At 48.6% G+C, this 12,647-nt stretch overlaps 4 protein-coding genes across 4 annotated transcripts; 2 read left to right on the top strand and 2 right to left on the bottom strand.

Moving 5' to 3' along the window:
- Positions 1–3,753: 3,753 nt before the first annotated feature.
- BDW43DRAFT_299807 (TauD/TfdA dioxygenase family protein) lies at positions 3,754–5,009 on the top strand (the record flags this gene model as incomplete). Its single annotated transcript, XM_032044785.1, has 3 exons — positions 3,754–4,433; positions 4,491–4,825; positions 4,897–5,009. 3 exons carry the CDS (start codon positions 3,754–3,756, stop codon positions 5,007–5,009), a joined length of 1,128 nt encoding a protein of 375 aa, XP_031900974.1.
- Positions 5,010–5,373: 364 nt separating this feature from the next.
- Positions 5,374–10,314, bottom strand: BDW43DRAFT_63523 (putative non-repetitive nucleoporin). Its single transcript, XM_032050326.1, has 5 exons — positions 9,703–10,314; positions 7,174–9,648; positions 7,034–7,122; positions 6,350–6,979; positions 5,374–6,292 (listed from the first exon to the last, which is right to left on the bottom strand). Exons 1-5 carry the CDS (start codon positions 9,983–9,985, stop codon positions 5,681–5,683), a joined length of 4,089 nt encoding a protein of 1,362 aa, XP_031900973.1. The 5' UTR covers positions 9,986–10,314; the 3' UTR covers positions 5,374–5,680.
- A 4-nt stretch (positions 10,315–10,318) lies between these two features.
- Positions 10,319–11,149, top strand: BDW43DRAFT_274363 (uncharacterized protein). Its single transcript, XM_032041720.1, has 2 exons — positions 10,319–10,608; positions 10,676–11,149. Exons 1-2 carry the CDS (start codon positions 10,466–10,468, stop codon positions 11,079–11,081), a joined length of 549 nt encoding a protein of 182 aa, XP_031900972.1. The 5' UTR covers positions 10,319–10,465; the 3' UTR covers positions 11,082–11,149.
- Positions 11,150–11,502: 353 nt separating this feature from the next.
- Positions 11,503–12,408, bottom strand: BDW43DRAFT_299805 (protein rot1; the record flags this gene model as incomplete). The annotated part of the gene is made up of 4 exons (XM_032044784.1): positions 11,503–11,793; positions 11,852–12,030; positions 12,091–12,205; positions 12,295–12,408. The coding sequence occupies 4 exons, from the start codon at positions 12,406–12,408 to the stop codon at positions 11,503–11,505; spliced, it is 699 nt and encodes a 232-aa protein (XP_031900971.1).
- Between the last annotated feature and the right edge of the window lie 239 nt (positions 12,409–12,647).

The raw sequence follows: 12,647 nt of genomic DNA, 5'->3' as shown, positions 1-12,647 counted from the left end.
GAAGGAACGGAGGTGGTGGGAGAGGTTAGTCTGGAGGATGGAGGGGAGTAGAGGCACGCTGTCGACGACTGGACGTTTTTTTTTCAAAGTTGGGCGTTAGTATGTACAGATATCATTAGTCGAGCATGGAGGCTGTGTGGAGAATGGAGAAAGGGAGGGAAGAGAGATTTACGGAAAATGATCGGGAGATGAATGGCGAAAAAGATGAAGTAAATTAGGTCGCGTTTTCGCGACACGAGAGACGCCGACTGCACCATTGTCAAAAGGGGTGTCTCTAGGAGGTGGCAATTGAGGCAATTGAATCAAATTGATTAATGTGATTGTCTGGGTGGAATGGAATACTTGTCTTGTCGGAGGTCCGAAACAGAATCACAATAAACAATCATCAGTAACGTGACGGAAAACCACAGGAAGGGTCAGGTGATCCAGGGCAGAAAGAGGAAGGTGGGAAAAGCAAACATCCATTCATCGGTTCAACAAAAGGTGTTCCCCGCTGTTCATCGACGACCCGAAAGCCTGGGAAGCACAACCATATTTCCTTTTCCTTTTTCTTTTTCTGCTTTTTCTGTGCTGCACGAGAGGAGAGGCCTAAACATAGCTTAAGCTTAGGTGCGTGGATCGCTACTCCCAATTATTTTTAACGGGTAGTTAGGTTTAGTGTCCCAAGAAACAGTGACCCGGTTGCTAATCGGCCTCTTTGCTTTTTCTGAGATGTTGACCTTGCATCATATCATGCTTCGATCTTATCAGCTGAAGATATCCAAAACCCGACAAGATCAGTATACACCTACACATATTTTCTCTTTCTCTCTCTCTCAAGTGATCCCGCGACAAGGGATCTAATAGGGCGTAACCTGCTAACGGGTAACTACACGAGACACCGGTTTTAGATGCCTCACCGCAACTCTTACGAAAGAATCCTCTGCCACCCCTTGTCCCTGGTCTTGGTGAAGTTTGTGGTGCAAAAAGCCCCCAAACATGACGGCCCCTGGAGCTGATCGTTACCTCGACTTGCCGTCGTTCCGGAACCAGATTGGTTGAAGTAAAAAGTACTGCAAGGAAGAGCTACGCTCTCTAAGCCTCTTGCAACCTACAGCATTCCCCACATTCAACACAGACAATTTCCCATTTTTTTTCACTTAGAGACTGCAGCCCAATCCCAGGATTTCTCGAAGAATAGCCTATGATGTATTTTCATGACTATCATCATCACGATTTGGACCGGTCCGGTCACTCTTGGGACGGGAAAATTGCATTTTTTTTTTAGCGTCAAACTCCGGAACCACTCCCGCGAATCTATCACATAGTACGACGACTAGTCAATTGACATGGGTACCTTAGGAGCTGTGTGTCTCTTTCCCCGGACGTTGGGACGGAATTTGACCGCTGGTATGACCTTCACAATTAACCATCCAACAGGTAACCACTTTCCGACCGTTGGCGTCGCCCTTGCAAATCCTTTGCTAATGGAAAATTTGGTCCCGTAAGAAAAACTGCGGAAATGTCTCTGAAACCGCCCCCTTGGTCATGAGCTACGGCTGGGCAAGTGCCGAGGCACCTCAAATCTACCTAAAGTACATAGTAAAGACAAGACACAAGCATTTAAGCCAATATGCTGGATAGCTGCACCTCTCGGTCTCAATTACAATTCGACTCCTCCAGACCCTGAGGAATCCAGGAAGTAGTGGACCACGGCCGCATTTTGACCAAGATTGGGGGAGGACATACATCACTCTATCGATCGATCATTTAGTACTGTACATAGTACCGTACATTATCAGGCAGCTGCCCTGAATTTTCGGTTCGAGGCTTCGATGGATCTTCCAAAACGGCTATGGAAAGCCTTCCATCGCTCCGCGGCCGCGCTGAGTGGCCCCTTTGCGAGCACAAGTCCACTGATGTGCCTCCTGTGGGGAACTTTCGATAAAGAGCTCACGGGAACTGGGCCGCATGGCCGAAAGGAATATGAACGTCATGATCGCCTCAGTTCCAAACGAGTGCGCCTCGGCTGCTCCATTGGGCCACTCGGTGCGGGTCAAGATGGCTAAAAATGATTAGGATTGTTCTTTCAACCCACTAGAAGCCACGTCGAGAAAAAAACCCATGTGTGACCCAAAGAATGGGACACACCAAAGTTTCGATTATTTTCTCCACTCGACGGTGGAGCCATCACAACGAACACGACCCAACTGATTCACAGGGCAACTCTATCAGAAAGGAGAGAGGGGAGGGGGAAAAAAAATTAGGGAAACAGTTAAACGGAAGAAATTTGTGTGACACCCAAACTTATCCAGTCAATCAATAGCTCAAATAGTGGCTTTTTCTAGGGGTGTCTCGAAATGAAAAGGGAAGCAACACATCGCAATGTCGCACTCCGTTATCACATCAATAATCATTCCACCGGCATCAGCAGACAATGTCCGGTCATTGGACTACAGGTTACATAATGCATGAGGTCTTGCTGTAGTACGAGCATTAACCGGGGGCCCTACCGGGATTTTACGCCCTTTCATTTTTCTCTATTTTTTAAACTTTGGGGGGCATTTCTTTGAAATTTTTCTTTTTTCCTCTTTTCTCCCAATCGAAAGGAATGCAAGGGGATGCATGATAGCCGCGACCGAAAGCTATTATCACACCCTAAACTTGATACACTACATACTTAGCTATATCTCGGGGGGGACTACTGCACCATCATGCTATTCCGCGAGCCTGTTACCGGGGATCGAGAAAGAGAGACTTAGGCTAGCGATATTGGCCCAACGTGCATGTTGCATAGGCTCCACCCTCGGCTCCTTATCGTTCGTCCGGTTTGCACCAGATTGAGCGGTGAAACCGCACCAGAAACAAATGGAATACGCACTTACAGCGAGTGAGCCAGTCCCCCGGAGCACGTCGGGAGCAGGAAGCAGACTGTGCCCATCGCTAACCAACCTATGGGTTGCAGCTAGGAGGAAACTTGCCCTGCAAGTCCTTTGTATCGTCCGATGCGAAATCTATATGAAGTGGACGCCGATGACCCATTGGGTCTTTTGACCGCTTCCCTTTGGCTTTGTCTTGTCTCATATCGTCTTGTCTTCTTCACCTTTTTACCCTTATTCGAACAACCTTTAAATTTTATTTAAATCAATTCGATTATTGATCATTATTATTTTTTACCGGTCCTACTTTGTTTTTTTTTTTTTTTTTTTTTTTTTCCTTTTTTTTTTGACTGGCCCGTTGACCTGCCGCCGTCCCCTCCACATCCCCCCCAGTCTAATCTGTCGAGACCCGTTCAGGAGCGAATCCTGTACCCCTGTCGTCATGGCATCGCATTCGTTAGAGTCACTTTTTGCTCGTCGCCGTGAATAATCTGGCGCATCCTCAGCGCAAGGTCGCTGCCGGAGATGAAAGGGATAGTACCTAGTCTAGTCGTGTTTAAGCGAAGTTCCATTGAATCCTTAGATCATTCGTGCCGCGGTGGCATTTACATCCACATTTTGCCCAATATTCCATTTCCCAATCGAGAAATCCGTTTTATCAGAGCGCAACGACAGTGTGGATGCGAGATTATTTATACTCGTCTCCCTCTCATCCACCTTTCTTTTTCTTTTCTCTCTCTCAAGAAGTTCCATCTCATCTTCTAGAACACCTTTCCTCCCTCTACTCTGAGTTTCATCGGCCTCCCTCTATCGGGTGTGTCCTTTCCCCTACCTATCCTTTCTTGTAATTTCTTGGACAATAGATCATAACCGTCCATCCTCTTGGTCATTCATCATGCCATCAACTGCTCCTGTCATACGGCCTAAGAACCAACCCGTCAACGCCCATAAGGAAGAAAGTCCCATCAGTTACGATATCAATATCCCTTATGTGGACGTCAATGGCGCAACCACTGCCAGAACCAGATACCCGGAATATCTGCCGACATGGGACAAAGTGTGGTTTGATCCACTGCCCCCATTCGACTTTGACGATCCCGCGCTGCGCGTCAAGGACAGGTCAAAGCCTAACCTGTTGACTCCCGAGGCTAAAGTGACCGAAATCCAGCCGAAGATCGGCAGTATCATCGAAGGGGTCCAGCTGAGCCAGCTCTCGGACGCCGCAAAGGATGAGCTCGCATTGCTGATTTCCGAGCGTAAGGTGGTCGCATTTCCGGCGCAGGATCTGATTGATGCTGGGCCTGACGCGCAGGAACAGTTCATGCGCTACTTCGGAAAACCAAACTATCAGCCTGTCTCAGGCACGGTGCGCGGCCACCCAGGTTTCCATATCATTCATCGCGACGGCAACAAGGAAGAGATCTCGCGTTTCCTGGAGCAGCGCACGACTACCACCCTGTGGCATCAGGATGTGAGTTACGAAATCCAGCCTCCAGGCTACGTCATGTTGGGCCTCCTGGAAGGCCCAGAAGTAGGAGGTGATACCGTTTTCGCGGCCACCGATATGGCCTACAAGTATGCGAACTTTTGCCCCAATTTTGATTGATTCCACGGAAACTAATGAAAGGTTAGACGCCTCTCTCCGACTCTCTGCTCTTGGCTCGATACCCTTCGGGCCGTCCACTCCTCCGCCAAAATGATCAATCACGCCCGTCTAACAAATAGCCTCGTGCGCAAAGACCCTGTGGACACCACCCACCCGTTGGTCCGGGTCCACCCCGTAACAGGCGAGAAATGCCTCTTCATCAACGGCGAATTCATCACCAAGATCCAGGGCCTCAAGGAACCCGAACAGCGCTGGCTCATTGACTTCCTCATGAACCACATCGTCACAGGCCACGACTTCCAAGCCAGAGTAAGATGGCAACCCAAGACAATCGTCATGTTCGACAACCGCTCTACTCTGCGTAAGTCCCACCCTAGCTTATCAACCCCCCTTAAATATGAAAGCAAACCAACTAACGATGAGGATCCACAGACTCGGCAATCGTCGACTACCTAGACGATGACTACGGTGCCAAGCTCCGCCACATCTTCCGACTGACCGCATTAGGCGAGAAGCCGATCCCAGTGTACGACCAGTTCGAGTAAAAGAATAAGAGATACCATTCAACACGCAGCCTGCCATTTTTGTCTTACTAATCTTCATCACCTTTTCGTCCCGGCGGTCCGGAAGGGTGTGCAAAAGCTGTTGAGCGTTCTTGAATCTGGATTATTATTTTTTTTTTTGGGAAGGGCGTGCAAAATCGTTGACATTTTCCGGCTGCATATGCATACACGGCTTAGGACACTTAATTTCCTCTTTTCTTTCCGTTTGGGATACCTATTTATGTTCGTTTTGCGATAGACGGTTGGATCTGAAAATTAGCTTATAGACTGGTTTAATTTTGTGCTTTCCATCTCTACTATTCATTTCATTTTCGGATATGGAGTTACTGACCCATACACAACGTTCTGAGGTCGGTTAATATATAAATTAATCGAGATGATATGATACACCCTCTCTTTCTACTTGATTCTAACGATTCTGAGACTTAACATACACAATCACTCAATAGGATGTGTTGAATGGAGGATTCGAAGATGACATATACCTACCTACCTATGCTGCACAGCCAAAAACCTATGAACCAACCAACGTACAACAACAAATGAACTCCAGATGGCTAGCTAGTACAATGGAATCAAAGCACACATAAAATGATGGATAAAATGATAAAGAGTTTCTTTTTTTAGCTGCGCCTCATAATTGCATCCATTAATTACCGCAGTATATCTTCAACCCGTGCCCGCAGCTCATTGGCCAATTGCAACTGTTCCGGAGGGATATTGCCGCCCTGCTGTAGCAGAAGCAGCGTCTCTGTGATGCGTTCCGCGACCACATCGCTGCCGAAGACGGTTCCGCCCAGTCGGACGGTGTCGTGGAACCAGCGCTCGATGAGATAAAGGAGGTCCTTGGCGATGTATTTCCGGTTGGTACCATGGAAGGGCGCCTCATCCGTGTAGTACATGGATTCAAGGACGGTGTAAAGCGTTTCGTGCGCAACTCCTAGGTCGAGGAACAGATCAATGACCCATGTTGCCGGCCCAACACCACGCTGGTGCTCCAGCGCATAGCGTTCCAGCATCGGCAGAAGAACGGGGATCGGGAACACTATCTCGGACATACGCAACCGGCTTCCTAAGCCGCGCACCTTATCAATTACGGCTTCGTAGGGTTGGGGTTCACCGTTCTCGATAATTTCGTCGTGCAGATCTTGGAGTAGGTGCTGCCATGTGGACCGAATGTCGGCCGGGTTCCGGTGATCAGCTAGGTAGAATATTTGCAAGCAAATATCGTAATAGCTAGCAGGATCGGCGTATTGGTTGAACAACTATGATAAATAAGCAAAGGGAAGACCTTTTTTGAGTTAGAAATTGGGTTGACTCACCATGCTAATATCCATGATGGGTCCGTCAACGTCTGCAAGCACCTGCGTCCTGCGCTCTGGGGCTAGTCGTTTGTCATCCTTGAGGCGTTGCAAAAGATCGTCTTGAATGTTCGCAAGATCAATAAGATTTGAGATATCCTGCAACAACCGTTGCCTGGACTGTCGGCCCACATCCGGTGTAAAGGTTGAAGCGTTGGCCCTGGCACGGCCCAAATACTCAATCCTGCGACCAAGGGGAAGAGTGAAAGCGCTCTGTGCAAGATGGAATTGAACCTTGGCAGCTTCGAAAAAGCGGTCCGACTGAGCATAGTACCTCCATAGGAGGTCCGCATGCGCAAGGTCATCCACCGACTTGCGCTCAAGATAAGTGACCACAAATGCGGAGCTTGTCTGCAACAGGCGCTCGCTCCAGCCCTGCTCTAGGTACCAGTCATACAAACTGGTCAGGAACACTTCGTCAATGGAGTCAGAGATAACCCCATAGGCTTCGTTCTTGCGTTTAGCAATGACAGTTAGTTGGCCATCGATAACACCTGGATCATTAGCTGCAAGATTGTCCACAGCAATTATGACCTTGAAGATAAGATCATAGCACTGTTTCCTAAAATAGAAGTAGTCACTCCGAGAGTCCTATAGTGTACGTCAGCACTTGATACTTCTGATAGCCAGTCTTAGTAACCTTACATTTTCTGGCCGACCATCCACAATCCAGGAGAGGGCCATATTAGCTTTGTCCGAACGTGCAGCAACATTAAGTGCAAGCTGGATGGCGCCTGTTGATCGTTTAGCGTTGTTTTAGCTGCTCGCCACTATTCATTACATACCTGCAAAGAATTGATTCAATATGAAGTTTTCGACCGCAGAAACCAAGTAATCCATTGGCAAGCTGTCGGACACCTGTTGAAACAGGTGAAGACTTTCGTTGAGTAAGTTGCGGCCTAACTCGGAATTCGAACCGGCTTCCGTTGCTCTCTTAAGCAGCTCTTGAGCCTTGAAGATAACAACATCTTCAGCGCTGCAAAAGCTACCGCACCGGCGTCGCAAAGCGTCGGCAACGGTTTCAACGTTCGATCCTTTAGCGATGTTCCGGTTAACGATTCCTTTAACAAGTTCCTTTGCAATATCGTGACCCTTGCTGGTGCTGAAGAGTTCCTCAAATGTAAGCTTCATAAATCGTTGTTTCGATTCATCTGGCAACGTTGCAACAATTTCGTCAACCCGCTCATCGAAGAGAACCAGAACAAAAGAAATGCCTTCAATGGTGTGAGATACCAATTGAACAAGGGAATGCAATGCTCGGTGTTCCGCTTGAAGCGCGGTTTCTTCTTGTTTGGTCGATACACGCGCCAGAGCCTCTGGTCCACTTAGCCCCTCAATGAAGCTCTTATTAGCTTTGAAGAAGTCTTGAAGAGCAGACAGATCGCGTTGGATGGTTTGCAACTTTGCGGACGAAACAGACGGTGATATAGTTTGTGCCCCATTGGGAGAGGGGACAACCTTAGCAATCTCCTTCCTCCAGATGGAGCGTAACAATCTCGACATGTAAAGAGCAATGCCCGCGTGCCGGGGTGACGGAACCACTGCATCGATTGCCGGGGTAGAGTTGTCAGCAACGGCATTTTCGTTCATTGTCGGTCTGCCACCATACTCGATAAAGACCTTACGTGCAAATTCCAGCACATGGGGGTCGTTAATCTGAGTCAGGCGCGAATCCGCGGAAATCTCTACGCCTTGGCCGCAGGCGACAGCGAGCGCAGTCGCAAGCGTCTCACTCCGACCATAAGTCCGAATGAAGTTCTTTACTTCTCCTTCCAAGCCTTCATCGCCGTCACCCCCACCACGAACCAGGGCCGCAAACATGTCAACAAGACGTCGACGACGGATGATATGAATACCAGTATTCGTCAGGATGGCGATTTCGGCGGCAGGGTTGTCAAATTGAACCGCAAGCTCATTACCAAAACCACCAGGAGTCGCCGAAGCCGCGGTGGATGGGGAGCAAAGACCAACATCCTCCGCCCTGCTACCCAGAGAAAGCCAAATAGCTGTCTCAGCAGCCTTCCCAGGAATCACATTTTCTTGGGAACGAGCCACACGACCTGAGTCAGGGGACGAAACGAATAGAGTATCTGTCTTTTGCGTAGGATCCTTGCATGTGAAACAAAAGAAGTAACCAGGAGGGTACCGAACAGTAAACCTGGTCGGGTCCAGAGAATGGATCGGGATCTTTGCCACTGACGGCTGGAAACGTCCCTGACCCTGGAAGCCTGGACCCATTGGACTTGCGGAAGTGGTATCGAAAGGCGGAGTCTTTACATGGTGAGCCTGCATGCTTGTAGGTGCATTGGTACCGTTGGGAGCCGGTGACCAATTATACGAGCCAGTGGCACTTAGGTAGATCCTGTATCCAGTAGCAGTGGTGGCCATTAAATGATATCTCGATGCTTCCGCAGCTGGGATGGGGCTGATGGAAACGATCGGAACCTTGGGATTCAGGGTCTCGTTTGATGCGATTATATGTCCGATATTGGCGTAAATGTCCAACGCAGGTTTCGTGATGGCCAAGGCAAGAGTACCATCGGGCTTCATGTGAAATACTCTGATTGTGGACGAGGACGACAGTGTGTAAAGCAGCCTTCTACTATCATCGACCTCCATCTGTTCTACGTTCTCGAACATCTTTTGTGTGAAGCTCGAGAAGCTCAGACTAGGAGTGAGGGCCGACAAACGAGAGCTAGTGTGGTTCACTTTCGAGCACCGTCCTTGAAACCACTTTTCCTCTTGCTGGTATGTGAGCTCATAAACATCATTGTCAGAAGAACCGCCGAAGAATATACGACCTGTCGCTTCCGACGACGCGATTACGTGAATGTCCAGGCCACGGATTGGTGTAGACATGCCCGTCTGATACAAAGTCACCTGGCGTGCACCAGTAGCGGTCGTTTCGCACCCCATGCCAAGGAGGATAATCTCTGCCGTTGTTGATATGACAAGCAAGTGTGTGATCGAAGGCAAGAACACCCCGGGTCGAGATTTGGCCAGTTTAACTGCATTAATGCTGTTCGGTTGGTCTTCGAATCCCACTAGTTGGGGATTTGGGTGTGTGTAGTCCCAGATGTAGAGAGCATTGTCAATGGCAACCCAGGCGTGATTCAGCTCTGCGAAAAGACCCATGCTTGTCGAGACCTGCGCACGATTATACTGATCAAAGATCTGATCCGGAATATTATACATCTTCACTTTTTGGAAGGGTGCCCATGATGGCGAAACAGGAATATCATAGTCAGACGAGAATCCTTCTACACAAGGGGTCAACCATGCTCCGTGTCGCTCCAAGGTCATTGTTTACTTACGAGAGAGGTAGCTGTCCAGGTCAGGATAGCGGGATTCTTGGGTGAGCGTATCATTAACAGTTCGAGCCGCGCGCTCCTCTGTGCTTAGAGTCTGGCTTTTTGTCTTCGAGGCGGCCGGAGGGAGCTTTGGGAGAGAAGCTGGTGAAGGTTGCTCTGCGGGGGGAGCTGGCTTCGGGGAGAAAACTGGCGCACTCGGAGCATTGTTGGGGCCAGGGGTCTGAAAAAAAGCGCCGGGTAGCGGTCGCTGAGGTGTGAGAGCTGGAGTAAGTTTTGGATAGGACATGATGCTGGCGTGCAGCTGATGTACGTGCGGCTTTGGGGGAAATTCGTCGCGCTCCCCGGCGAGGTAGGTTCGTTCAGCGTAGGGAAGTTCAAGATAGAGAAAATGATAAAAGAGAAGAAAGAAGAAGCCGGGGAGAAGTCAATTCCTGGGAGAGGTAGAGAAAGAAATCATCAATGGAGGCGTGTGGTGTTCCTCCAGAGACAAATAAGATTATTCAGACCGAATAACAATCAAATCATGACAAGCCGAGAGAAACAAAATTGTGCACGGGCCCGAAGATTCATCGTGACTTAACCTCTCTCTCCGCCTTTTGGCTTTCTGTCCGCCGCGATTGTTTGGTCCTCTTTAGTTCTCATTTACGCTTCGGTTATATTCTTATTCATTTGTATTATAATCACTCCGCTAGCAATTGAAGCAATTATTTCCATTCAATTCCGAATCCTCTATCATTACTGTGTTTAGCTCCAACCTCATTGCGCAATGTTCCGCCCTCAAAGACTCCCAATTCGGCTGAACCTGCGCGCAGTACGATGGAACTCAACTGGTAGCCCATCCACGCCGCCTTTGATGGCTAAGATCAGATCCGACCTTAAGGTTGCTATGCGCGCCAAAGACACAGCGAGGTATACGAACTTTCAGCTGCAAATAGCATTTCAAGTCCGATTGCTGACGTAGTCAATGATAATCTAGGTTGAACGTTCTGCGCGCTATAATTTCCGAAACGAACAATTCATTGAAAACCTCGTCTCCAATCCAAACAGACTTGCAACTTTTGTCATTAATCCGGAAGCGTATGACGGGCGCAAAAGACGCTGCGCAACAATTTGCAGAGGCCGACCGTCCCGATCTCAAAGAATCCGAGGAGAAGAACGTGGCGATCTTAGAAGAGTATGCGGACCAAGTAGAGACAATGAGCCTGGATGATGTGAAACAGATTGTGTTACAGGAGATTTCAAAGTTGAAGGAGGCAGGCCAAAAGGCCGAGGTCGGAACACTGCTCAAATCACTTTTTGCTCCCGGGGGCGCTTTGGACGGTAAGCCAGCGGAGAGAGCGGAAGTCGCTAAGATTGCCAAAGAGGCTGTTGCTACCGCTTAGGAAAGATGAAATGAGGGAAAAAAAAAGAAGAAGAAAAGATGTGTATATTAGCTACTGTATAATGGTAAATCGACTCCCACTCCAATCCTGGCAGAACTACAGTCAGGTTCCTTTTTAAGACCGCGTCAAATTAAACGTTCAAAGCATTGTATTAAGCGGATCATTATATCCATAGAGATTGCGCAAGCCCAAGTGTAAAATACATCCACCAGAAGAGAACTCTGGTCTCGACATTGATTATATTTAATGAGCGGAACGCCAGATCGAAGAAATTACTCCAGCGCCCGAATGTATGCAAGAAACTCCTGTAATCCCAACCCTGTATTATCCCAGGTATCTCTAGTTTTCATGCCTATCGAACTCCATATCCATCGCGAAGCCGATCGATTGACACATCAAATCATCCAAGCTTTTTGGCAGATCAAGAGTAAAATAGCGTGATGCCACCTAGAGCAGTGACGAGCACCCCAATCCAAAGCCACCTGTCAGGGTTGAGAAGCTCTTCTGTTCGAATCATGTTCCCCAAGCTAGTCGATCGGTCCGTATCTCTGGTGACATGACGTTTACTTTTCCCCGTCTCAGATACAGGATTCAAGGTCGTTGTGGGCAGCATCTGCGGCGGACTGTACACCAGGTACATCGGATGCATAGGCGAATCGTCAAAACTCTTAAGGTCTAGCCGCCGAACGCCGTGATAAGGATCCACGGAAACCTGAAAAGACTGTGACGGGATTAGCGAGTAAATCGGCGAAGGTGCGATAACCACGTACGTTGAATGTTTCCGTCTGGTTATACCTGGTATATGTTGCCTTGAGTGATGAACAGGGCTCTGAAAGTAACTGGCGACCATCCACGGCGATAGGAGTCAACTCGAGGGATCCGTCGCTGTTCAGGACGAATTTGCCATGCTGCCACTGCATAATACCTTTCGGACATGAGGGGTTCGCAGCTATCCACCACCCAAGAATATTAGACAAAATAAACACTAGGGGCGTTGTTGAATACTGACGATTGGCGACGGCGCGATAATACGCCTCTTCATAGTGACCATCCTCCGTAAACGAGTAGGAAATCCCAGTGAGCTTCGGTTCGAGAAATTTATCGTTTATCGGATCATAGAAATCCTGTAGGGCCAAATAAAAGGTATATTAGACTCGCATTCGACATGCTAGCCGCTAATAAACAAACAAAGCGAGACTCAACGCAAACATACCGGACCTGTAACAACATTGCGAGACTTTGTCGACCAAGTACCCACGAGATCGGATATGCTACCAGCGCTCACAGCCGAGGCAAGTAAGCTAAGAGAAAGGTATCCCACAATCATTTTCATATGTGCATGCGACAGACATGAACTGATGTTTGGGGGGTGTAGCAAGGAAAAGGGAGAATGGAATTCCAGAGAGGGTCCGATTCCACGGCCCTTCCTTGTGGAGCATATTCAGGCACAACCGTCGATCCAACCACGCCAGTCATCCTAAGAAAAGCCAATGAGCCAAGCCACACCCAGAACGCTGATTTAATACTACCAAAACAAAGTTGACAAACATCGCCAAATCCAGTAGT

Source organism: Aspergillus alliaceus (genome assembly GCF_009176365.1).
Source record: "Aspergillus alliaceus strain CBS 536.65 unplaced genomic scaffold BDW43scaffold_18, whole genome shotgun sequence".
In the NCBI taxonomy this organism is placed as follows: Eukaryota; Fungi; Ascomycota; class Eurotiomycetes; order Eurotiales; family Aspergillaceae; genus Aspergillus; species Aspergillus alliaceus.
The sequence above is the reverse complement of the archived record's forward strand: the minus strand, read 5'-3'. Positions and strand labels throughout refer to the sequence as shown.